This window comes from Crotalus tigris, unplaced genomic scaffold, assembly GCF_016545835.1.
Source record: "Crotalus tigris isolate CLP2741 ecotype Arizona unplaced genomic scaffold, ASM1654583v1 scf7180000024508.2633422, whole genome shotgun sequence".
Lineage (NCBI taxonomy): Eukaryota > Metazoa > Chordata > Lepidosauria > Squamata > Viperidae > Crotalus > Crotalus tigris.
Window position 1 is genome coordinate 512402 of NW_024100680.1, and position 27234 is coordinate 539635.

The following is a 27234-nucleotide window of genomic DNA, read 5'->3' on the forward strand; positions in this document are numbered from 1 at the left end:
TTTTTTTTTTACAGTTCAGTTTTCAAAGGTTTGGGCAGTATTTCATTATAGTTGCTTTTCCGTTTTACTTTATATGTCAAGGCTTTAGAATACTCCTTTAGAAGTTGTTCCCAGTAACAAGAGATATCCTCCATTTGCAAGTGGTCCATGATGAACTGGCGACCCCTAGGGACCAAACAATCAAGCAAAGAAATCAATTGCTTTTCTAATTCAAAACTCAATTTTAAATTCTAATTCAAAAGTCAATACAGTCAATTGTTTTTCTAGTTCAAAAGCTTAAATACATATCTGGGCTATAAAAAAGAAAAAAAAGCTTAGCAAATCAATATGCCTCTTCAGGAAACTATAATAATAAAGTTGGAAGGGGAACTTCCGGTGGTTAAGGCAGCGGAGATGGCGGCTACTTTGTAGCCGCCCTCCTGAGACGGTGTCAGATCCGCGGAGCACAGCGTTCATCAGCTGGCCCGCGGCTCGCAATCCTCTTCCCGGGCGAAGGGAAGGGGTAGAGATCGCATGAATAGAGGTAGAACCTCTTAACCTTCCCTGGATTTTTATTTTAGGGGGGTAGAAAGAGTGCTCCCTCGGAGTTCATTGCCTTCTCCGCCTCTCAGCTGTCTTTGTTTCTTCGGAAACAAAGCGAAACGCCGCTACCATCTCCGTATTTAAAGTAACCGTGAGTAATTTTAAACCGGACAGAACTGTTTAAAGGATTTTATTTATAGTTTAGCTTTATTTTATTTTTTTTTAGTTTACTTAGTTTATTTAGTATGTGCTGATTTTTTTTCATTTTTTGAGCTTTCTTTTTTTTCTCGCGGGCGGAAAAGTGAGAGTGAAAGTAAAATGGCGTTTTGAAAGTTTTTTTTTCCTTTGAAAGACGGACTGGCTGAACTGTTGCTTAATACTGCTTTCCTTTTTATTTTTTTTATTATTTTTTGGGAGTTTTTAAATTGATTCTATTTTATTTTATTTTACCTTATTTTTAATTTTCTGGATTTTTTATTTTCTATTGGTATTTTTATGAAGAAAGAAAGATAAATTAAAATGGCTTCAAAACGACAACCAGCTACTACAGCTCCTAAGGCAACTTCTTCTCCTGCTACTTCTACTGTGCAACAACAACTTAAAATAATACCCTCAGTGCAGCAACCTAAAACTACTCCACCTTCACCTCCCCCATCTGGCACATCAGCACAAGACATTAAAGAAATAATGGTAAATGCTGTGTCACAGTTTAGGGAGGAAATGAAGCAACTTTTGGAACAGAATAAATCTGAAAGCAAGGAAGAAATGAAGAAAGAGATGAAGGAGCTTTTAGAACAAAATAATACTATTTTGAGGGATGATATACTTTTAGCTTTATCTGGAGTGGCCTCAGTGGTCGTGAAGCTGGATTCTAGAGTGGAGGAAATTGAAGAAACAGTAGAACTTTTGGATTATAAATTCCAAGATATGCAGAAAAAAGTGGAAACTTCACAAGATGATATTCTCATGTTCCAGTACAGACAGATGGAATATGCTTTGAGAATAAGAGGCCTGAAAGAAGATAAAACCCAAGACTTGATGGAAATGGTGATTAATGACTGGGCTGTTATTTTGAATATAGATAAAGATGAGTTACGTGGGGAAGTGGAAAGAATTTATAGAGTTAATTCTTGGATTGCAAAACAGAAGAATCTGCCTAGAGATGTGGTGATATATTTTGCTAAGAAGTCTTTGAGAAATCAGATTCTGCAAATTTTTTACAATAAAAGATTTCAGATTGCTGCCCAAGATATTATTATTTTAAAGGAAATTCCACCTAAAATTTTAAGAAGCAGAAAAGATTTTGCTTTTCTAGCAAATGAACTTAAAGCAAGACTGATGCCATTTAGATGGGAGATTCCGATGGGTATTGTTTTGAGCCATGCGGGGACACGTTATAGACTTAATACAGTTGTTAAAGCTAAGGAATTTTACAAAACGGTCCTGGGTGCAGGCTCACCTTTGCCCATGATGCACAAAGTCCTGAGTGATAAAGAGATGGAACAGAAACCTGAAGGTACAGATGCGATGACTGCTGGACAGGTGGTATGGATGTCTCAAGCAGAGGTTAAAGAACAGAGAATGACCCGTGCAGCACATAAACATAAAGAAAAAGAACAACAGAAAAAAGAAAAAGAAATTAAAGAATCTACTCAGCAAATTGTCTCAATGCCGGTGGGAGGAGCAACACCCAAAAGCTCTGCAACATACTCTTCAGTAGCAGAATTTGAGGGGATCTTCTCCAGGCTCAAAGCCAAGGGAGATGGCAAAGCTCCTGACCTGGAATGTTAATGGATTAAATATTCCTCAAAAGAGAAAAAAAATCTACCATTATTTAAAGCAACACAACAATGATATTATCTGCTTGCAAGAAACTCATATTACATCTAAAGACCAAAAATACTTAAACAATCCTCGTTTGGGATCTCATTTTGTATCTCCCGCCCCTGGGAAAAAAGGGGGTGTGGTAATTTATGTTAAGCAGAATTTATCTGCTATCCTGTTAGAATCAGATCCTCATGGAAGATATGTTATGCTTGAACTTGGTTTATATGGCAAGAAAATTCTTATTGTGGGGCTGTATGCACCAAACCAGCAACAGGAGCAATTCTACAGGTTGCTACATCAGAAAATAACCTTGTTGGACTATAGATCTGTGATTTTAATGGGAGACTGGAATGGTGTCTTAGATATACAAAAGGACAAAAAAGGCTCTTCTACTTTTTTTAAACAGGCTAAACTACCTAAAGCCTTCTTTGACATGAAAGAAGATTGGGAATTGAGAGACTATTGGCGTGAACGTAACCAAGAAGAAAGGGACTTTACCTTCTTCTCAGATAGACACCAATCTTTCTCAAGAATTGATTTTTTTTTTGATCACAACAGATTTATACAACAGGGTGAAGAATGTAAAAATTTTTCCTAGGACATTGTCTGATCATAGTCCAGTTTGGATGGAACTGTTTGCTGAGAAAGAAGACAGGAGATCCTGGAGGGTGAATGAGAATTTATTTAAACAAGAAAAAAATGTTCACAAACTAAAGGAATGTTTAAAGGAATATTTTGCTTTAAATATGAATAAGGGAACATCAATGTCAATGGTGTGGGATGCAAGTAAAGCTTTTATGCGTGGTATTTTGATAAAAATGAATAACTTGCATAGACAGAAACAGATTCAGAAACGTAAAGATTTAGAAGAGGAGATTAAATTAAAAGAGAAACTCCTAATTTCAAATCCTTTAGATGAAAAGGTGAAAGGAGCTATAAAACTGTTAAAAACACAATTTAACATGTTGATGGCTGATCAAGCTGCAACCAATTTACTATTTATGAAACAAAATACATTTTGTAATGCTAATAAACCAGGGAGATGGTTGGCTTATCAGTTAAGAAAGAAACAGAAACAGAGGAATATAGATAAAATAAATTATAATGGTAAATTGGTTTATCAGAAAGAATTGATTAAGAAATCTTTTTTAGAATACTACCAAAAATTATACAAGAGTACTAATATTCAAACTACAGATATAAACAATTATTTAGGTAAAGTTAATTTTTCTAAATTAACAGAAGATCAGGAAAAAGAGATTAATGGTTTAATTACTAAGGAAGAAATTGTTACAGCTATTAAACAATTGAAATTGGGCAAAGCGCCGGGTACGGATGGGTTGACATCTATTTATTATAAAACTCTAGTAGAAGAGATGACTCAACCGTTGTGTGAATTGTTTAATAACTTATTACAGGGGTTAGAGATCCCTCCATCTTGGCGTAATGCATTTATATCACTGATTCCAAAAGACAATCAAGATCTTACATTGCCTAAAAATTATAGGCCTATATCTCTTTTAAATGTGGATTATAAAATTTTTGCAAAAATTTTAGCCAACAGGCTTATGGGGATCTTGCAGCAGCTTATACATAAGGATCAATCGGGTTTTATAACTGGAAGGTATATGAAAAATAATGTCAGACAAATCATTAACTTATTAGAGTATTTAGAAAAGAATAACCAAGTCTCTGCAGGCCTGATATTTTTGGATGCTGAAAAAGCCTTTGACCAAGTGAATTGGCAGTTTATGTTATGTTTAATTAAGGAGATGAATTTTGGACAAAATATATTACAAGTATTATCTAATATATATCAAAAACAGACTGCTCAACTTATTGTAAATGGGGGTTTGTCAGAGGCTTTTGTAATAGAAAAAGGTACAAGACAGGGATGCCCGTTATCTCCGTTATTGTTTGTTTTAACATTGGAAATTTTGTTGATTAAAATTCGGGAGTCTCAAGAAATAAAAGGAATAGAAATTAATAAAAAAGAATATAAATTAAGAGCCTTTGCAGATGACTTGGTTGTTACTTTGTCTCAACCTACTTGTTCGGTGGTAAAATTATTACAATTGATCCAACAATATGGACGTGTTTCTGGTTTTAAAATTAATAATAATAAGACTAAAATATTAGCTAAAAATATGACTAATGGTGATAAACAGGTTCTAGTTAAGTTAACAGACTTTGAAATTGTTGATAAGGTAAAATATTTGGGGGTTATATTATCTGCTTCCAATGTAAAATTGTATAAAAATAATTATGAAAAGCTGTGGACGGAGGTACAGAAGGATTTAAAAAATTGGAACAATTTACAGTTATCCCTTATGGGTAGAATTGCAGTTATTAAAATGAATGTCCTGCCAAAGTTTATTTTTCTGTTTCAAATGTTACCTATTTTAAAGAGTGAACGTAATTTAGATGAATGGCAAAAAGGTATTAATAAATTTGTTTGGGCAGGGAAAAAACCAAGGGTGAAACTTAAAATAATGCAAGATTTTCGTGAGAGAGGTGGACTCAAGGTACCAAATATGAAATTGTATTATGATGCTGTAGTATTAACATTGATCAGCGATTGGGTGAATTTAACAAATATAGAAATACTTCATTTGGAAGGTTGGGACTTACTTTTTGGATGGCATGCCTATTTAATATTTAATAAAAAAGTGGATTGGGTTTTTAAGTCTCATATTATAAGAATCTCTTTGCTTAGAGTGTGGAGGAAGTATTATAAATGTGATTTTAAAATACCATTATGGGCTATACCTCGGCATGCCATAGAAGGCATAAGGAAAGGGGTTAATATGGATATGGTCTCTTATGCACAGTTACTTAGATGGGATGGCCAAGACTGGCAGTTAAAATCTTTGGAAGAATTAACACATGAAAATCTAATTTATTCATGGTTCCAATATAGACAAATAGTGGATAGATGGAAGATGGATTGTAAAATGGGCTGGCTCAGAGAAGATGAAATTCTTCTAAAACAAGTAAGAGATCAAAGGCCAACCCATATAAAGAGAGTTTACGGGGTTTTAGTGGAATTGGATTCAGAATCTGAATTAGTTAAAGATTGTATGATTAAATGGGCACAGAATATTGGTGAATCGATTTCAATGGATACTTGGGAACTTATTTGGATAAGAAATGTTAAATTCACACAAGCGCAAAATTTAAGAGAGAATTTTTATAAGATGTTTTATAGATGGCACCTTGATCCAAAGAAAATGTCCATTATGTACCCTAATTTACAGCCGAAATGCTGGAGATGTGGACACTTGGATGCTACTTATTATCATATCTGGTGGACGTGTAAGCATATAAAAGCTTTTTGGATTAAGATATGGTGGAATATTCAAAGAATTTTTAGAAAGAGGGTAAAATTTACTCCGCAATTATTTTTATTAGGTATTGTTATTGATTGTGATGCTAAGGAGGTTATATTGATGTTAAATTTGATTACAGCCGCTAGGCTGTTAATAGGACAATATTGGAAGAAGGAATCCTTGCCTACTTTACAAGAGTGGTTTTATAAAGTTTCGTATTTGGCAGAAATGGCAAAGATTTCGGCTTTTTTAAAGGAGCAATCTCAAGAGAAATTTTTTGCGGTATGGGAAAAATGGATAAATTTTATACAACATAATTTGGATATGGAAAAATATTATTTAGCTTTTCTATAACTTGTAATGATTGTTTTTTTTTTCTTTCTTTCTTCTTTTTTTTTTACGCTTTATGTATTATTATTCATATACTTTTTTATATATGTTTTATTTTTCGTCTACCTTTTTCTTTTTTTCTTTCTCTCTCTCTTTTCTTTTTCCTTTTTTCCTCTTTTTTTTTTTTAGTATATATTATTCACTTTAAAGCTTATGTTATGTATACTATTATTATATATATTATGATTACGATTTTTATTATTATTATTAATTATCTTATAAATTGTAAACGTTATTTTTAAAATTTGTTAAATAATCCTATATTCAGTTCTGGGAAGTCGGGGGGGGGAGGGCGGGGTGGTTTGGGAGGGGGGGGTGGATGTTTATTTGTAAAATTTCTGAAAAAATTTAATAATAAAAAAAAAAAAATAAAGTTGGAAGGGACCTTGCAGGTCATCTAGTCCAACTCTCTGCTTAGGCAGAAAACCCTATATCATTTCAGACAAATGGCTGTCCAGTCTCTTAAAAATTCCACTGTTGGAGCATTCACAGCTTCTGGAAGCAGGTTATTCCACTGATTAATTGTTCTAATTGTCAGGAAATTTCTCCTTAGTTCTAGGTTGCTTCTCTCTGGTTAATTTCCATCTGTTACTTCTTGTCTTGCCTTCAGGTGCTTTGGAGAATAGCTTGACTCCCTCTTCTTTGTGGCAAGCCCCTGAGATATTGAAACATTGCTAGCATGTCACCCCTTGCCCTTCTCTTCATTAAACTAGACATACCCAATCCCAGCAACCATTCCTTATGTTTTAGCTTCTAGTCCCCTGATCATCTTTGTTGCTCTTCTCTGTATTCTTTCTAGAGTCTCAACATCTTTTTTACATCGTAATGACCAAAACTGGATGTAGTATTCCAAGTGTGGCCTTACTAAGGCATTGTAAAGTGGTATTAACACTTCACGTGATTTTGATTCTATCCTTCTGTTAATGCAGCCTAGCACTGTGTTTTTTTTTTTTGGCAGCTGCAGCACACTGCTCGCTCATATTTATCGATTGTCCACTAGGACTCCGAGATCTCTCTCACATTATTACTATTGAGCAAGGTACCACTTATACTATACCTGTGCATTTGGCTTTTCTTGCCTAAATATATAACCTTACTTTTTCACTATTGAATTTCATTTTTTAAGATAGCATTCAACGTTCAAGTGTGTCAAGATCCTTCTGTATCTTAAGCCTATCTTCTGGAATATTGGCTATTCCTGCCAGCTTGGTGTCGCCTGCAAATTTGATGAGTTCCCCATTTATCCCCTCATCCAAATCACTGATGAAGATTTTGAAGAGCACTGGGCCCAGAACACAGCCCTGGGGCATAGTAGTAATAATAGTAGTAATAAGTCCTTAAACTATAATTTAATGACTTATTCCTAAAATTTGAGTGCTTATTTAAAAATCAAAGCCAGACTTATACATATAACTTGAATTGATGTAGTCTTGGAAGTGCCAGCTGCTGTAAAGAAAACAGAACAAACCTTTTCCAATTGTGGAAGTAAACATTAAATGATGTATAATTATCAGTATTAGAACTAAATATCATTTAAAGGTCTTCCTCCTGCAAGACATAAACACATCCTAGCAATTATTTCTAAATTTATATGCCATACAAATGCAGGTAGTACTTGAGCAACATGTACACATTACTTAGCTCTCCACTGCCATTGTCAACAGAATTCCTCAGGTTGTTAGGCAAGGGCACTCTCAAATCCAAGTCATTCTGATTCTCTTAGCCCTGAGCCTCAGTTCTTCCAAAGTAAGAGACTGCCTCTTCTTCAACTTCCCCTAACTACTATTCCCTACCACCTCTGCCCTTTTTGTCACTCTACACTTTGCTTTACAAGGTGGCAATCATCCCCAGCTTGGCCCAGCAGCACAAAGCTAAAACCACCCATGAAGCCTCTTGTCAGCCCAGCCCTTGCCAACATGTGCTCTGAGGTACTCTACTGTCTTGCGCTCTGCTGCCATAGATGACCTTCACAATCTTCTTGCTCCTGCTGCTGCTGAAGGGTTCCTGCCCTATATCTTTGTGGGGCAGCTGCTGGCTATAGAAGGCCAATTTCCCCTGGTCTCTGGAGGAAGTGCATGATGCATGATCTAGGAAAGAAAGCCTTGTGTAGCCAGCAATTGTCTTGTGAAGGAGCATGCTTCATCAGTAGCAGGAGCAAGAAGACAGTGGATGTCAGCTAGGGTGGCAACGACTGTGGAACGCAGGGGCCCAAAAGGGTAGATGGGGGAGATAGGCTGGTCCCCTGCACATGTAAGTGCAAGCAGACTGCAGAGTACCTGAGTTTTGATCATGTGATCATAGGGGCGCTTCAAAGGCCATAACTTTGGGGACTGGTCATAAGTTCCTTTCTTTCTCCTATAACTTTGAGCTGTTACCGAACAAATAGATATTAAGGAAGGACTATCTGTAGACATTTTTCAATGTTTAAACAAATTACTAAATATAATCTTGGGAAAGTCTTATGGACTTCATGATCAAATCGATTTTATACCAAGGAATTCCTATAATTAAGACAAAGCATAGCAGTAGTAAGAGCTTACCTCTCGGAAATACTTTGAGCAACATCATCATTTTCTCTTACAAATTCCAATAGCTCTCTGAAACATATATTTGGTATTTTATTATTTTTTGGATACAAATCAGAAAATGTTAGTTTCTTAAGACTAATTTTAGGCAGAATAAATACGACCAATCTCAGCAGGGGAAATCTGTTATGTTTAATTGGTTGGCTTTGGTGTTTTTTTTTTTAACTTGCTATTTATGTGCTTGTTCATTTGTTGGAGCTTTAATTCAACAGAACTCTAAACCTTCCTTCAGCAAAAGCATTACAATACAACAACAGTACAATAAAATACAACATAAAATAAGAATAATGCAATAAATAATTAAATAATGAAGTTAAATAAACAAATAATTGTGTTACTAAAAAAAAAAAGAAGGGCATCAAGAATAAAATATCAATCACAATCCATACAGACATTTGGCCTCCTGCATATATATGTTTTTTTTTTAATTTGTCTTTAATTAAAAAAAATAAATATAATTTGTAGAGTACAAAAATAAAGGGGAAAAGGAAGCAAAACAACTATATATGTATATGTATACTCATGTTTATGAGTAAACATACAAAATCTCATACAACAGTTTCAGTGAAAGATATTCCATTATGATCATCCCTACATAATCTGTGTCTATAAACAACTCATTCATAAGTCACAAGTAATATCAGCTCTTCAATCCACTGAGCAATTGGAACCATAAATTTATCATTCCAATATGAAGGTCAGTCAAGTAGAATTGGGCAGCTATGAAAACCAACAACCAATCAAATAAATGTCTTAGCAGTAATAAGGCAGCGGAGAATTCATTTTGTTATCTAGCCATCATTTTCCAGCAGTAGGTATTTAATTTAAAAAATATGCATGCATAAAAATATTAAACCTTCTTAATATTTTATTATTGTATTGTAGAATTTTTCCAGAGTACAACGATTTAACGGCATGTTTATTCCCAACTGATCTCCAACAAAAATATGATTTACTAATTTCTTTTCTGTCTGAAATATTGATTTTTAATAACAATTAAGCTTTAGTTTTATTTTTAAAAATTAAATTAACCTAAATATCTAAATTTCATATGGACATTAAGACATTTTTACATTATTTAAACATGGAAATTGCCAATTCCTTATTCCAATCAGTTTTTAAAATATGCCAGACAAAATGATTGATCAGTAAGAAGGTTTATAAAAAATAACTATGGATTTTCTGTCTCATTATATTTTTTGATTACTTCTAATAATTTAGGTGTGTTTGAAGCTGAAAATGCTGATGGTCCAAATCAAGGTATCAAAACATCTGCCAATATAGGTCATTTTTGGGGGAGATGTACAATATATTGTTCATGATGGCAATTAATCGGGATTTATGTATATATTTTATATATAAACATATATACAAATAAATAAAAACAATATATAAATATTATAATAAATTAAGTTAAAAACAGGAATAAAATAGTTAGGCCAATAATAGGAATTGGCATCACCATACAACGTCATAAAGTGCAATGTCATGTGACTGCAGCTTAGTGACTGGTTCTGGCCATCCTGGGTGCCATTGTTAAGCAAGAACTGTAAAGATGAGATCATTAAGCAAGGACCTCACATGACTGCAACTTCTGACTCCCTGCCAGCTACCCCATTGACTTTGCCTGTGGGAAGGGAACACTGGAAGTTGTGACTGTGGCTTGCTGAAATGTTGTTATTGTGAGCTGGGTGCTGAGTGCCCAGATCACAATCACGTAATTATGGAGATGTCGCAATGTCTAGAATTCCAAGGACCAGTTGAAATTACCACTTATTCAATGCAATTTAAGTTTGAACGGTTGCTGAACAAACGCTGGTTAAATGAGGACCACCTTTAACTGGAAATCCCTTTTATAGAAATTAAACATCCATCTATAAAAATAGATTTCACCTAGACCAGGTGTACGCAACCTTGGCTCATTTATGACTTGTGGACTCAGGAATTCTGGGAGTTGAAGTCCACGAGTCATAAAAGAGCCAAGGTTGCCTACCCCTGACCTAGACTCAATCATATAAAAAACAATTTAATCCAGACTAAACCATGCAATGCATTCTGTATGATTCTACCTTTGAAGGCAACCCATGTATTTTAATTCAGCTATCTCTGCCTCATTATGGATGACTTTGTCAGATATGATGCACAATCCTAAATAGTTTTGTAATATTAATATTTTACATAAAAGTTACTAATACACACAAATAATTAAGCCACAGCAGTTTTAACATCTCACCTCACATTAGAAAGATCAGACTGAACTGGGATATAGTGAACCCAAGGTTTCAGTTGTGGATAGAAGAATTCTTGCCAGTCTTCTCCAACATGAAAAATCAAAGAGCCACACAGGAAAAGGTGTTTGAAGCGAAAACTGGCTGCTACTCCTCGAAAATTGAAGAGGTATCTTGTATTTAAAGAAAAGGAAAGGGGAAAAAAAAACACAAACACCTGCCTTAAAATACGACTCCTCTCCAATAATGAGCATATTTATATTTACATTATAGAAAGGTAAATTTATTTTACTCTTCTACAAAGTGAAAGTTTGGAGTATAATCTTAATGCTATATGATAAAGATATTCCATTCAAATATTGCCACACAGAGGCCAAAATTAGAAGCAGTAAATCCAAAGTTCAGGAATCTAAATTGTTGCATCTTCTGCACTCTTCTATCTGGTCTAATCTTTGCTCCTACTGAGTTCATATAAATGAACACACCATAAAACATGTATATTTCAGCTAAATATTCACTAACATCTTAATAACCACAGTGGAGCCATAAGAAATGGAGGCTACATTCTGTCAGCACGAGGAAAGGAAACAATCTCCAAATGAAAGAATTCCCAATTTCTATTCTTAGCAATGTTTTCCTCCTTTCAAGAGATGTCAAGTCATTTAAAATACCAGCCTCTCAATAGCATCCTTTTATCATGTAAACATGATAAGTGAAAATTCTTGGTGCAAAACTCCAGGGGCCTGAGATGACAAAATCCTTTGGTTCTGAATATCACAGCAACTACAGGCAATCTAAGGAGTTTAATCATATCAATTACTTATTAATGCCAAATGGCACACAGGAGATACAGAGTTTTAGAGACTCCTGGAATGCACTCCTTGAAATACAGTAACACAGCGGTAAACTGGGGATGGTGGAAATTCATAGCACAAAATCCAAATACAGAAGTAGAATATTTAGAAAAAGTTAAGTTTGCCTAATACCAATAGCATTTATATGTTCCTACTTATAAAAAGAATCAGGACACAACTAATTGTCCAGCTTTCACTATGAAGCTCAAGTTAAGGCAAACAATTAAAATAGCACTAGCAGCTAAGGGTTAATGGATGGGAATCCTGGCCCTCAATGCCAATGTAAACACTAGATCTTCTGAATTCAAGGCTATACTGACATGTGCCCCATGAATTCCATGACACTTGCTTTCACATATTTACACTGAACTGACATGCATTAGATATTTATTGAGATTGAATCAACTACTTACTTGAATTTACAATGGTCTGCTAGTGGAACTTCTGTTGCAGGTGGTCTCCCAAGAGTATCCTTTAAAAAAAGATTTCTTAAAGAACTGTTTCTAATCACCTTCCTAATAACTATAACAGAAATGCTATACAAAAAGATGCAGTAATACACATTATTCCTAATTTTTTTCAATAGAATATATAATTAAAGTTAAAGTTCTCTTACTATAAGCCAGAGAATCTAAAGACTAACTAGCTAAATATTCAGCTCATTAATTTTCTTAGACTGCAGTCATATACAAGTTTTCTTAGAATGTTCATTGATTTTTTTTCCTTTCAAATAAACATTTGTTCACACACACAAATGCTGTGTAGTATTTTTATTTCACATATGCAACAAGCTGTGGTTTTCTTTAATCCATTTTCCTGTCTTGCACTGATTAGAACTGCCATATTTAATATAGGTTGCTTATTTATTCAATTTATATGCTAATCCATTTTTGTAGACTCTGAGTCTACATGCCCCAAATCTTTTCATCATTTTCCATATAAATAACTGCAGCTGTGAACTGTTATTTTCAATATAGAATATTTCAGAATACAGAAATAATTATAAACCCTTAGGTTCTTAAACTATGCAGAATTCCTCTTGACCTAAATGTTAGTTCTGATACTGGTCGTCTTTCTTTTATATGATGAGCTCCAGTACTAACACTTTAGTAGAGTACAGTACAAATTTGCAAATAAACTGAGAATTTTACTATAGATGCCAAAATGCATCTCCAAAAATAGCTTTGGCTTATTTGCAGATGGGCTTATTCACAAATATAAATAGCAATAACTTTTTAAAGTACCCATATTTGCTATATATATATTCATGCATAAGCCCATCCATGAATCAGTGGATCAAAGAATTTTGATTAAAACTTTTGATTAAAAATACCATAAATATGTGGTTGATATATTGATGGGCAACACATTTTTCATGGTATTTTAGTTAAAAATGGAGGGTCAGCTTATACGTACATGGGCTTACAGGTGAACATATACAATAGTTCCAATCAGCTTCATGGATTAGTAGACAAAAATAGCAGATGCCAATATATTTAGTCCATGAAATGTATTTTTAGAGACATACATAGCGGAAGCTTGGGGCTGGTGAGGAAAAAATGAATACTGTAAGCTTTCACTATGTGTGTCTCTAAAAATACATTTCATAGACTTGAAATTGTGAGGCAGGACCACCAAAACCTTACTAGATTTAAAGTAATTTTGTGATCTAGGAGATGGAAACACATCACTGAATGAGATCACGTGGCAGTACTGGAACCTGAAAAGACTTCTGCCCCATGCTACATCATTTTGTCTACATAATAGGCACTACTATAGAGATAAAACTCCATGACTATGGAGTAAGCATGCTCAGTAAAACACACTAGGAAAACAACTTCTGTTTTTACAAATCAGAGGGATTATTATTGTTATTTAATTTACCCCCCATTGTGCCAAATCAGGCATGCTGATTTGGGGGGAAAATAGACTAAAATTCAATCAGCAAGAGATAAAAAAGAGAAGTGGAATAATCTATTTGATGTGATGAGTTGTTCGTCCATCGATTTCGATAAAGACCTTGACATCTTGTGGGTTATGGGCCATCAACGATGTGTCCGTAGATGGCTAATAAGACCGATGTTAGCACGGAATGTTCTGCCATATACTGAACAAAGAAATGTAGACAATGTTACTTCAGCATTTACAGCTCTGGCTTTGCGGAGTGCTCACTTCTCTTGTGCCAACTGTGTTCATATGTCTGGCAACCCTGGTACACCAAGGTGCACCATGTCGGTCGATCATGCACCAGAAGTTCCCAAGAGATGGTGTTAATATTCAGGGACTTAAGAGAGGCTTTCAACATGTCTTTGTATCGCTTCTTTTGTCCCCCGTGTGATCGCTTTCCTTGAGACAGCTCACCATAGAAGAGCTGTTTAGGGATGCGATGATCTGGCATCCTTACAACATGGCCTGCCCAGCGCATCTGGGCTTTCATCAACAGAGTGTAAACTGATGATAGGCCTGCTCTGGAGAGGACATCTGTGTCTGGTATCTTATCCTGACACCGGATCCTCAGAATTCTATGAAGGCAAGTCATGTGGAAGTAGTTCAGTTGCCTAACGTGCCTCCTGTACACTGTCCAGGTCTCACTAGCATACAACAGGGTAGTTAGCATTGCTGCCTGGTAAACATTAAGCTTGGTAGCAAGACTTATTCCACGGCGGTCCCACACGTTAGTCCGCAATCTGCCAAATGCAGAACTAGCCTTGGCAATTCTACAGTTGACCTCGATGTCAATTGTCACTGCACGGGAGAGGGTACTACCAAGATATGTAAATTGGTTCACTGCTTGCAGTTTTTGTCCCTTTACTGTGATGGTAGGCTCTTGATATTGGGCTTTTGGAACTGGCTGGTACATCACTTCAGAAGAGGCCAAAGTTGTTACAAGCGGCTGCAAATTTGTCCATGCTGGCTTTGATATGATGCCATTAGCACCAATATACTGTATGCATAAACTGTTTGAATATACTATGCTCATAGCAATCTCTTACAACAATGTTTACCCCTTGTCATATAAAACATCTTTAAAAAACTTCCTTTGAGGCTTATTTCTTGAAAGTATGATTTGAAACCAGTCCACAAGCAATTCAAACACACTGGACAGGTCTATGCTGGACTAATGAAATCCAGGTTGGTATGTGGGCTAGCATGATGTAGAAGTATTGGCTAACATTAAGGTTTCAGAGATTTCCAGGGTCTTTCCCACATTCCATCATATCAAGCCCCCTGTTCCATAACTGCATTAGCACTTAGACTTATATACTGCTTCACAGTGCTTTATAGCCCTCTCTAAGCAGTTTATAGAGTCAGCATATTGCCCCCAACAATCTGGTTCCTCATTTTACCCACCTCGGTAGGATGGATGACTGAGTCAACCTTGAGCTGCTCAGAATCTAACTCCTGGAGTGAGTAGTGAATTAGCCTGCAGTACTGCATTCTAAACACTGCGCCATCACGGCTCTTATAATCACAATAATTGCTCAGCTTAATCAACTATACAGTGGCTGCTGGAATAATCAAATTGGAAGAGAGTGATACAATTTATTGATTTACTTATTTATTTACTGAAGCTTATATACTACCCTAATCAAAAAGGACTCTGAATAGCTTACATTTTCTCTTCGTTTGGGAAAAAAGTATAATACAACAAAGAAACAACTAACAGCAGAAAAAAATCATTAAAAACATGTACCCTGCTATACATGTATCAAGAGCATAATGCTGTATTTAAAGAAGCTTTCACATTTAAATATAAAATCAGTTGTATACCACATATTAAAGTCTTACAAGTCCAGTGGGAGTAGAGTAAAATATAGCTAAAATATACATTTTCTTTCCTTTTAAATAGAAAATCTTGAAATGTACTAACAATTATCAATATTAGAAACTTTATCTCATTTCATAATGGGATTATTTTATCAGAATAATCAGAATAGAATAGAGCTGGAAGGGACCTTGGAGGTCTTCTAGTCCAGCCCCCTGCTCAAGCAAGAGTCCCTATATCATTTCAGACAAGTGGCTGTCCAGTCTCTTCTTAAAAACCTTAAAAAATATGATTATCATATTTGTAACCCTGTATTCAGCTCTGGGAAGTGGGGGAGGGAGAGGGGGGGGTTTGGGTGGGTTAATATTATAATTTTTATAAAACTTTTTAAGTAAAAAAAAAAAAACTTGAGTGATGAAGCACCCATAACATCTGAAGGCAAGCTGTTTCACTGTCTAATTATTAAGAGAAAGGAAAAAATAATAGTATTAATACTAACAGTAATAATAGTATTTTAATAGTATTCAATAGTATTTACTTTTTCAGATTTCCAAGCTTGGTTCTTAGTGTACTCTGCATCAACAAGATCTGGATTCTCCCGAGAAAGAAGAATGAGAGGATCCCGCTCTGCACTTGTCCTACCAAGAAATTACACAGAACTCTGTTAGATTGGCTTTCTCCAACCTGGCACTTTTCAAATACATTGGTCAATAAATCATATAATTCTAAAGTGAGCAAGTGAAAATTATAACCACCATCCACTGGTTTTCTGGGACTCTGCTTGGAGAGATCAGAATGTCAAAATCTCTTTATTTGACTAGTATTAGTGTCTCGCACTATTAATTGGCTCCCAAATCTTGGCAGGTCCTACGCTAACACCCATTTTATTTTTTTATAAAAGTTTTATTAATTTTTAAAACATTACAGTTTTTAGTGCTTAGTAAGCAACATATTGTCTGGGTTCAAATATTTAACATTAACTTCTTCAATATAAATCTGTTCAATAGTACACAATCCAGTATTTTTTTCCTGATCCTCCTTTCTTCTCCATATTTTTTCCATTTTCCCCTCATGACACCATTACAATTTTTGCTACTGTTAATGTATACAGAGTTAAATATAAGCATCTTCATCATAGTTTACTAATATCATACAAATAACAATACTATCAATTAAAAAATAATGTCAATTCATTAATCAATATCCTGTTTTTGTGCTCTTGTTAAGGTTTGATTTCCCATCAGTATTTAAAATATCTTTATCAGTTATGACTTTCTCAATATTAATTACATTTATATAGCTAAAGGTTTATTCAAATCAATCCTCCTCCTATCTTCATATTTCCCATATCAAAAAAAAAGAAAAAAATGCTATCTTAGTTCTAAATCATATCTTTCATTATAAAAGTCTAATTATATCTAAGGGTCATCCGTTCTTTTAATCTTATTCAAACAAATATTTAAATATGTTAATGCTCCCTCTAAAAGGTCAAATCTTCTGTTTTTTAAATCTGACTCTCGCTTTCTTTCTTTGCCAAGTAGCTTTCCAAGCCATGCAATTACATCGCCCAGGATTTTTCTATTTTTGTAAAAATTGCTTAGCATGAGGAAGACAATTTAAATTTAGGTACGGTATTTTTTTGGGGGGGGGGGTAATTCCGGCCATTTATATTCCTAACTACTCCCAGTTACTTTCTCTCTCCATTTCTCTTTTCATTCCCTGTATCCAAAATTGTGAGATTTCCCCTAACAACTCTATATTCCATTTTTTAAAATCTTCTCCCTTGCCATCAGATATATATTGCAGACCTAAGGGGTAAAAGGTCTTTTGCATTTTCATTGTTATAGCTAAGTCTTGCAGTATTTTGTTTATATATAGTTGTTTATATTTCCCTTCTTTTATCTCTTCCATCTCTAAATCCATTTCCTCTGTTTCGTCTTCTGATTTCTGGATTATTTGTTGATACTTTGTAGTCATTATCTGGGAACTTTCTAGCTGTAGATTTAATTTGGAGATTTGCTCGTTTATATTGTCTATATTGTTTTTAGTCTAATTATGATTTCTTTTATGTCCTCTTTGCATTCAACAATTGTTTGGTGAATTAGTTGTAGCATATAATATATTTCTTTCTGAAAGATGTTGTTTTTTCTTGAGGCATCATTCCTGGAGATCCTCTAGTATCACCAGTCTCAGTAAGAGTAGATCAAAGTTTCTTCTAGTTTTCTGGTCTTTATATGTATCCTTTATAATCCAATAGATTCCAAAGTATAGGTTCAGTCCTGAAAGCAATATTTTATAGTAATCCTTGTCTCAAGTATCCAAAAACTGTCAGTCAGGCAAGGTTGTAATCCACAATGCTCGAAGTGTTCAAAATGTTCAACCTCTCTGAAAGCAGCTCAAAAGTCTCTCCCAGCCAGGTTTAGTCCAAGGTCAAATTTTTCTTTGTCTCCCACTAGCTCTTAAAGTTAAAAGTCCAAGCTCAGTAGATATTTATAATCCAAGAAGGTCAGGGTGATAAATATGCCAAAATATTTTACTTTATTGCCAACTGTTCTCCCGAGCTAAGAATCACCAAGCAGCCAGGAAGCAAATTATAGTGATAATCCACCACTAGATGTCATTCAAAGTCCATTTTCCACTCTTAAAACAAAGGATTGATTTCTTATATTTCGCCTCAATGTTTTTTTTAAAGAGAAAATCTTAACAGTTATTTCAGTTCTCAAATTTATCAAAACTGTAGCTTTATATTACTTCCACTTCAGTATTCTATGTTTCTGTCCCCCATAAAATTAAAACACTGCTTCAATTTATATTCGGAGTTTTTTAGCTTCTTGAGACCCTTTCCCAGGAAATTCAGTTGTAAAATAGTAAAGAAAGGATCAATATTCTCACCCAATTCCAAACATGCTGGTACGATGTATTAATTAGTGCTTTTTTCTTCTTCGGTTGTCAGCAGCTAATGTCCGGCCACAGGAAAGTAGCCAGTCTTTTCCCTGCCAGTTTGGAGGGCTTTCCTTGGATGGAATAGAAAAACATCCATCTCTCCGTGATCAACAAGCCACCCCTCCTCTTCATCGCTTCTTTGTGGAGATTTTAGGCCCTTTTTAGGGCCCCCAGTAGGGCAAAATCGGGTGTGGAAGGCAGAGCCTTGCCTTCCTGCATCCCGTCTCACCAGGACGCAAACTGGAAGTCATCACACCTGTTTTATTTTAATTACAGATGGGTTGCTCAATGGCATCACAGGGCATATTACAAAAATATGTATGGTTGCAGTGTTTGGTTTGCTCTTTTAATATCTGTTTACTGGCTTGACTTCTAAATTGTAAGTCAATTCTATTGGATGGAATTTTGTTATATTGTATTTTTCTCTCATGATCTAATAATACAAATAAATAAATATGATTGATTCTACTACTATTTCTACTGCTCTCCCCCCTTTTTTAAGTAGCATTTGCTAAGTAACAAAATGTATAAAGCGACATGAAAACATTTTACAGTTCTCTGGAATCTGGAGAAAATTCTAGTGCATTTCAATGGCTTCTAAAACAAAATATCACCCACTACTTCTAAAACAAAATGATATCACCCACACATAACATTCAACATAGTAACCTAAATACTGAGTTAATAATACATAGCAGGCCTTGGCTGCTTTTAGAAAAAATTAAGTAGATTTGGTTACTATTTGGATTAGAAACACTAATAATTCCCAGAGTTATTAAACTAGGCATCATAGTATTATGTAGTAAAAGCATTCCTGAATATAGCAGTAGCAAAGCACTGATGCCAAAAAAATAACAGAGGTAAGTCCAGGTACTCCCCAGGAGCTGATATCAACTCAAGGAAAACATTACCTTTAAATGCATATATTTCAATTAGACCAATTGAATTTCCCTGAGCAAAGCATATAGTAGAATAATTATTTACAAGATTAGGACTATCAAAGTATCAAAGCACTTGAAAGAGAAAAAAAATGCTCACCGGGATCCTCGAAAATAGGCTTTGGATTTTTTTTTCTTCCAGGGCCATTTTTCTGCTGAGCTAAGAATATTTTGATAAGTACACAGAATTAAAATTAAAAAACATACTGTTTTTTATTCATTTACTTGATTCTCTTGATCTAGTTGCAGGACTTCTGTGGTGAACAAAAGTGGTGAACAAATCATACTTTAGGTTATATTTATGCAGAAATATTGAAAAATAAAAAGGGATCGCAAACTTTTAAGCACCGTTGTAACTCTTGATATTGCTTTTCTGTTTACTTATAGCTCATTGGGTGGAGATTAAATAGAATGGCAAAAAGAGAAAGAAAGCGTAGGTTGCTGCATTCGGTCCTAGAATCAAATTTCCAGCATCATCTACCAAGGAAATGCATCCACCAAAGAAAAACAGATCTTCATCTTAAAATCTCTGCATCTGAATTTCCTACTGACTTTCTAAAGTTTTCTTTCCACTCCCCATGTGCTAACCTCTGCATGGATTTCTCTCAATCTGAAGCACAATTATATCCCCTTAGATGAACTTGAACAACATGCATTTCTTCTGAATTATACAGTCTATAACTAAATGCCTGCAGCTTTCATTTAACAAAGTATAAATTATTGCTCAATGAAATCTCTTCAGAATGAGGAACTGGTGCACATGGCCCTATTAAATGCAAATTTGGATTCTCTTTTATTTAAAAAAGAATACAACAAAATTATTCTCTCCTCAGATTACCTTTGGAGGCTTTCTCTCATTAGGTCCCAACGCCCAAGGCCTGTAGGATATATTGGCCAAACAGCTGGCCCCCCTTCCCAAAATGTCCAGGCAGGGTACATAATATCATAGTATTCTGAAGTCTTTGAGAGAAAAAGGAGAGCAAAGCATGTTAGTTCTAGCAAAATGTTTCATTCATACAAGAGATTCAATAAAACATGATATTTGTCCTGTCTAACGTGACTGATGGATAATAGCTCTCTGTTCACTCACCTTGCTAAAAGATAAAACAGGCACTCTTGGTTTCATAAATTTGGGCACCTGGGGGTAATCCCTCACATTGATGACCATCTCCATATCAGGAAGGTTCTGAATAATTTCTAAAATGAAGTGCTCAACTCCACTACATCTGTAGGCAATCAAATATCAAAAAGGTATCTATGAGTAGAGTAGACTAGCTGTGTTTACCCATTATATTGAGCCATGGATTATTTCAACCACATTTTTTTAAAAAAGACAAAGTCTGCATCACAGATGACCAAAGCAAGCAAAGGAGATCACTTGAACTATTGTTTTTTTTTCCTTTCCTTTTTTAAAATGTTCTTTCTGAAAGAGGTTTGGACAGAACCCAGAATAAACCAGGAAGCCCCTAGACCAGAGCAAGAAAGTAACATGATTAAATTTCTCAGACAAATCTCTCCCTTGTTCACACAAGAATAAAGAAGAGGGGAGGGGAATCATCAGTCTATTATTATAGCTTTACAATAAAGATACGGTAGTATTGACCTATAAGGCATTGGTTTCTTAGTCTGATCTACCATGAGGGGCTGACACAATGTCACAAAGTAGAGTTCCAGTATTTCTGGTGGTGCTGTCTCCTGATCTGATCTATCCCCAAGGCTTGACAAAGGTAAACAAATGGTGGCCAATTTATTCATGCTGTTTTTATGTCATTTCAATTAGCATGAATCTAAGCACATTAGATTATGTTTTTATTTTATTTTTGTTGAATAGTAGTTAACAAGCATTTACTCAATAACATCCATAATGCTTGGGAAAAAAGAAAAAATGTTTTTCAAAAGGAGATAAATTTATCACATTTATTTAAAATGTGTATACTTAAAAATACCTTCTTTTTGAACATTCTCTTCAGAATTTGGAACAGTGCCCATGTATATAGTGCACATACTAATCTAACCAGTGTCAAATATCACTAATTTAAGTTCTTCCACTGAAGCTCTTGTATAAAAACTAAAGTAAATCTATCTGATTTCCATGCCTCCCTTTTCTTTTCCTTTACAGCTTTACTAAAATCACTATTTTAAGCTTCTTTTACAGCCAAAGTGTGTATTTCTTAATTGCAATAGGTTATAAGTTTTTGACCTTTTGTTGTTCTAAATAGGTTCTAAACAACCTTTGGTTGTTCTATTTCCCCCTTAGGTTGTTCTAAACAGTTAACTCTTGTATTTTCAAAAGTGCTATAAGGGTGAATTGCTAAAATTCTAATCTTCTTATTAGCAAATAATGGTTAAAGCGGTTATTAGAAAAATTGCTGATTGCTGCTCTATTTGTTCTTTATTTAGAGGTTCCATGTTATTATACAAATATTTATTCTTTAAAGATTACTGCTCATTTTTTTTTCATAACATATTAAACGTACCATCATTCATCTAACACAGGGGCCCAAACTCCCAGGCCACAGCCCAATACCGGGGTTAAGGCTTCTTGGGAACAGGGCCGTGCAAGCAGTAGGTGGGTATGTGAAGTTCCATTTACACAAGTGGCGGGTGCATGCAAAACTATCCCCTCTCCCCCCTCACTATCATTACTATCCACAGAACCAGAAAGGTTGGTGGCCACTGATCTAAAAAACATAACCCACTCAATTTGCAGTCCTAAATAATCTTTCAAAGAGTCAAGATTTTCACATGTTGTTAAATATCAGAAGAGGTACAGACCTCCTATCCTATGGTAGGACGTTCCATAAGAGGCAAAATGATTCATCAAAAGTAGGATGAAGCCAAAGTGATTAAAAGAAAATGTTAAAATGGACTGAACAACTAGACTGAGATTAGGATAAAAAATACACTATTCCAGTGATAGGAATAGGATGGAATCATTGCAAAGAGATCAGAACCTGGCCTGAACAGAAAAAACAACGGGGAAGCAGCACACTATTAACTGATAGTATAAAGAGTGCTTTTTCTTTTACTCCATCATAGAGCACATAAAATAAAGTCACAGGCCTGTCTGACAATCAAACAACTACAACTAGTCATACTTTACAATTATCCTTTTCCCTCAGAGGTATTTATTCCTGATTTTTTTTTAGTTTTTAACCTATATCATCTCCCTGCACAACTAAAGTGCAGTGTCAATATTCTCACAAAAGCAAATCCAATTTCCACATTTCAAGCAAGACAATACAAAATTGGTTAGTTCCCTTACATTAGAGTTCAGCCCTTTTGAACACTTTCTGTTCAATGACCCATAAATTAATGGGGCAGGCAGATTTTCTGTTTATCTCTCTTTCTCTTTTTGTGTACATGATTGACAGATTTTATATCTCACCTTGCAGGGAACATGCAATCATGCTCCCGGTACAACTTCTTCTCAATGATCTGGTAGTGCGTCCCAAGCTTTCGACTGATTGCTTCTGACAGCAACACCTCAGAGATTCCATTTTGAAAAGGAGCCAAATCTTGTTCCCTAACTCTAAAGTGAGAGAGAGATTGTTAAACATTGCTAAACATACTTGAGGTTAGTGTAACAACAGTTAACAAGAAGATTAGGAATATAGTTTTACCTAGTGAAGATTCAGTGCAGATTTGAAACCAGCCCTACTAGTGGGCAAGATGAAGTAGCAAATGAGGCAGAGAAGGCTCAATGGTACCTTCAGCTAAATGCTAGTATAGATAAACAAATACAAAGTAGTATATCATCATGTCTCCACAGTGAACCACCATCATGTTTTTGCTGGGAAATTCTTTTTTTAAACTTTAGGTTTTGAAACTGGTGGCACCTCCTTCAGTAGCAATGACTTCAACCAAATGTTTTCTACATCTGTTCATTATTCGTACACATTAGACCAGCATTATTTTAGCCCAGAGGTCCCCAACCCCCAATCCGTGGACCAGTACCAGTCCGCGGCATGCCAGAAACCAGTCCGCACAAAGAAGCAAAGCCCCATTTGTGGGATGCAGGCAGCACACAAAACCACGCCCCTTCTGTCCATGGAAAAACGTCTCTCCACAGAACTGATCCCTGGTGCCCAAAAGGTTAGGGACCTCTCCTTTAGCCCATTTCTATTCATGAAACTGCTTAAACTCATTAATATTTGGGGAAGGCATTCCACAGCTGCATATTTCAAATCATGCCAAAATATCTTAATTGGATTAAGGACTGGTATCTGCTCCAAAATACAAAATTTCTTCTACTTCAGCCATTCTACTGTAGATTTTGTAACCAAGAGAAACATGGTATAAAGAAACTTTCAATGCTTCTTTGATTTTGCTTAATATTAACTGAACCAAAAAACTATTACTGATTTAATAAAATCCTGGCTTAGGATAACTAAGCATTTTTCATCCTATATGAGCAGTGGTTGGGACCCACTGATCCCTTGAGGCTCACTTAAAATGATTTATTTTACTGCTGTTCTATTTTGCTCTCTTTCTATTCATTCTAAAATATTTGTGTACTGAACTATTTTTTAAAGAAAGTTTCCATTATGAAATTATATTATCTTTTATAGCAAAATGCTATAGATAATATGTACAGTTGATGTATTTAAATATGTTTTTATGCTTTCTAGAGAACCTCTTTGGGACAGTTTATAGAAAATAATATAAAATTAAAGCAATTGTGTAGTACAATCTCAAAATAACTTACTAAGGTATAATTAATAAAGGTATAATTTATCTTTAAGGAAAAAGTATTCAAAATGAGTATGATACAGAATAGATTATTAAAAGAAAGTGCAATATTTTATTTTATCTGTGAGTTTTAAATAAATTAAAACATTTGCAATAAATACAATGAAAATATTTTATTCTGTTATTATTGAATATACACCTCAATTTTCTGTTTATTCCAATACAAAGTAACTTTAACAAATAAAAATGTGAAGTATAAAATATAATACAATTAATACAATAAAAGTTAAATCAGTAATTAACAATTAAAAGCTTGGAAAAGAAATGATTATCTTATTCTAAATCTGTGGCCTGGGGAAGCCCTTGGAGTCTATGATTTCAAGAATATATTTTACTTGTTTAGCATCACATATGCTAATAAAGTCTAGAAAGTCACAGAATCTTGACCCTCTGCACAGCAGGGAGAGATATAATAAATTCAAGGGTTGCCCAAATATGGTGAGCTTCTGCAAATATGGTTTTTGAAGATTATTTCTTCAAATTAAACATGATAAAAATGATTTAACTGAGATGGAAGCAAATGCCTCTGAATTCTTCCTCACAATTACACGGGGAAAAGGGAAAGTAAATCTTAAATACTAAATCATGATTTAACTTGTTGACAAAATCATAATTGTTTGTTTACATCATAATTGCTGGATTCACACAAAATTCTAAGTGAATCATGTTACAGTTAGCATATTGCATAAAACCATGCTATAAATGGAAGGACTGGAGATCACAACTGCACTGATATTCCACTAAGATATGATATAACTAAAGTTTACTTGACTCTGAGCAAGATTTGTAAAAGATACTAAACCAAAAATCAATTATGACATAGCAGCATATGAGAACTCTATATTCATGTAATTTACAGAATTACAAAGTAACCAGACCATTTCCACTGTGTTAAAATATACATTTTATATAAACCCAGCCAGGGCTAATAGTTGCCTACAAACTCAGAAGATTCATCTAATTTGATAAATAAATAAATGAAGTTCTTAATGACTAAATAGGTAATCAGAACATAAGTCATGGATGGAACCATCAAAGATACCTTTGCCTTACCTTTGATAGCACTCACAGTTATCTTTCACGCAAGGCCTGTAGTTCTTCACCGCCTCATCAATTTGAACAAGGATTTTTTTCCAGCGTGCATCTAAAATTTAAACAGACAATTTTGCAAATGTTATTATTATTTCCACTGTGTTGTTGATGCAAGTACTACAAGGTTTTCATATACAGTATGTTCTGTGAATGCTGTGCTTGCAACATGAATGGAATTGGATTTTACACTTTTATAATAAAAGTATTCACGTTTTCCTCTAATACTACTTGTTCGAAAGATAGGAAAGCATACAAAAACCCCCAAAATAATTAAAGTCTTTTCCCTTAAATTATACAATTAAGTAACTGCAGGAAATACATTATGAACTTCTTGTTAAATATATCAGCTAAGTATATTAAAATGTTTGTCTTGCAATATTTTTACGGTAGTTAAAATTCGTGTATCACTGTATCTCTTTAATTTCCTTTGAATCTTTAGCACATTGGATATTATTTTCACTCTTTTTTCCTTGACTAATAATGTATTGTTTTTCATACAAACTGCTCTGAGTTCTGCTAAACATGAGTTAGCTGATGTGTAGATTAATGGTGGTACATTAATTGGATCTGAAAAAAAAGGGACTTGCAAACTAGAGACAAAGTTATAAAAGTCATAAAGTTATAAAAATTTGCCTCTAAATTATGGTTTAATTCACCTGCATTAATGATAATTTATTTGCGCAGTATTGTTTTGATTAAAAAGTTCAACGTATGGCATAAGTAGATAAGATGTAGGAGTAACCAATGTATTTTTTAAGTTCTTCATTTACACAGTGACCATGCCAAGACACAAATTCCTTTCTGGCATCTACATTTATGCCCACAGAATGATGTGGTTTTAAATGCAATAGCACTCAAGTAGCATTTAATCGTGAATAAAACTTTTGTGGTGACATATTTATATTACAAATAATGCTGCATTACATTATTCTAGAGTCTTCTGACATGTGGGACTATATAGTCCGGAGTCAGCATGGTCAACAGGAGCTGGGACCAATAGTTATCAGATATTAAAGGCAACAAGTGAGCAGAAATAGCTTCAGCTCTATTCTCCAATGTTCAAAGGGAGGGGGGATATACTCCAACAATAATTAAATTACTGCTTAAACAAACTGCAGATGCAATTTTATCTGGATAAACTTTTCTTTTTCATTAATTAATCTGCAGAAAATGTAAAAGTAGATTTAAGGGATTAGCAGCACTCCACGCTTGATTCGGAAAAAGTTGTTCAGAGGTAAAGAGCAAGCACAGGAAAAGATGCAGCTACGCAAAATGGACCTAGACGAGTTATGTCAAAACACTTATTTTGGAATTGAGTCAAATTGCTACACAGTCCTAATAAATTACAAAAGCAAATGCTATCATATTGTTTTTATGATTAAGATTCCTCAGTCTGTTTTCTAATATACAAAAAGCAATGCTTCCAGATGTGTGAGAAAAACTCCTAGAATTCGTCGTGATGCCAAAGATATCTGATAAACTGTAGGATATCAGATCGTAGAAAAATCTTAATTTAGTGATTTAGCTCGGTAAATGTATTTTTAATTATTTGCAAAACAGTATAATATTGAGAATAGTTAAACGCGTTAGGAAACAAGCTCTAGATGAATGTTCAAATCTCTGGCAAATAAAAAGGAAACCTATAAAGGAATACAATATGATATTTGGCCTCTGAACAATGAATGACTGATTCCAGAGAGTCAAGAATGAGATGGTGTAGAAAGAACTCCTGGATCTCATAGATCAGCAAAATTGTATCGAGATATATTTCTGTCCTATTTGCTTCCAATCAGTGAAAAATCATCCTAACAACACTCACCTGCTGAGCTACCGCCCCAGCACACAGTAAACAGAAACAGAATAAAAACATGTAAAATCCCAAGAGACAACTGCAGACACCGCATGGCGCCGAACACCAAACTACAACTTTAACACATGCGCCCACACATCTTCCCGAACCATTCATTGAAAAAAGGAAAAGCTGATTGCATTAGCCCCACCTCCACTT

General features: G+C 34.6%; 1 protein-coding gene across 2 annotated transcripts; it reads right to left on the bottom strand.

Annotated features, from left to right (window-relative positions):
- On the bottom strand, nt 1-27222 carry POGLUT1 (protein O-glucosyltransferase 1). Of its 2 annotated transcripts, none has more exons than XM_039333789.1 (11): nt 27046-27219; nt 25188-25278; nt 22771-22914; nt 20473-20608; nt 20221-20342; nt 19483-19542; nt 16040-16139; nt 12149-12207; nt 10887-11054; nt 8609-8665; nt 1-165 (listed from the first exon to the last, which is right to left on the bottom strand). In XM_039333789.1, the coding sequence occupies exons 1-11, from the start codon at nt 27128-27130 to the stop codon at nt 9-11; spliced, it is 1179 nt and encodes a 392-aa protein (XP_039189723.1). In that variant the 5' UTR covers nt 27131-27219; the 3' UTR covers nt 1-8. The 2 variants fall into 2 exon arrangements, with proteins under 2 accessions (XP_039189723.1, XP_039189724.1); XM_039333790.1 differs by lacking the exon at nt 1-165 and adding an exon at nt 7078-7514 and having other exon boundaries at nt 27046-27222.
- Nucleotides 27223-27234: the final 12 nt, after the last annotated feature.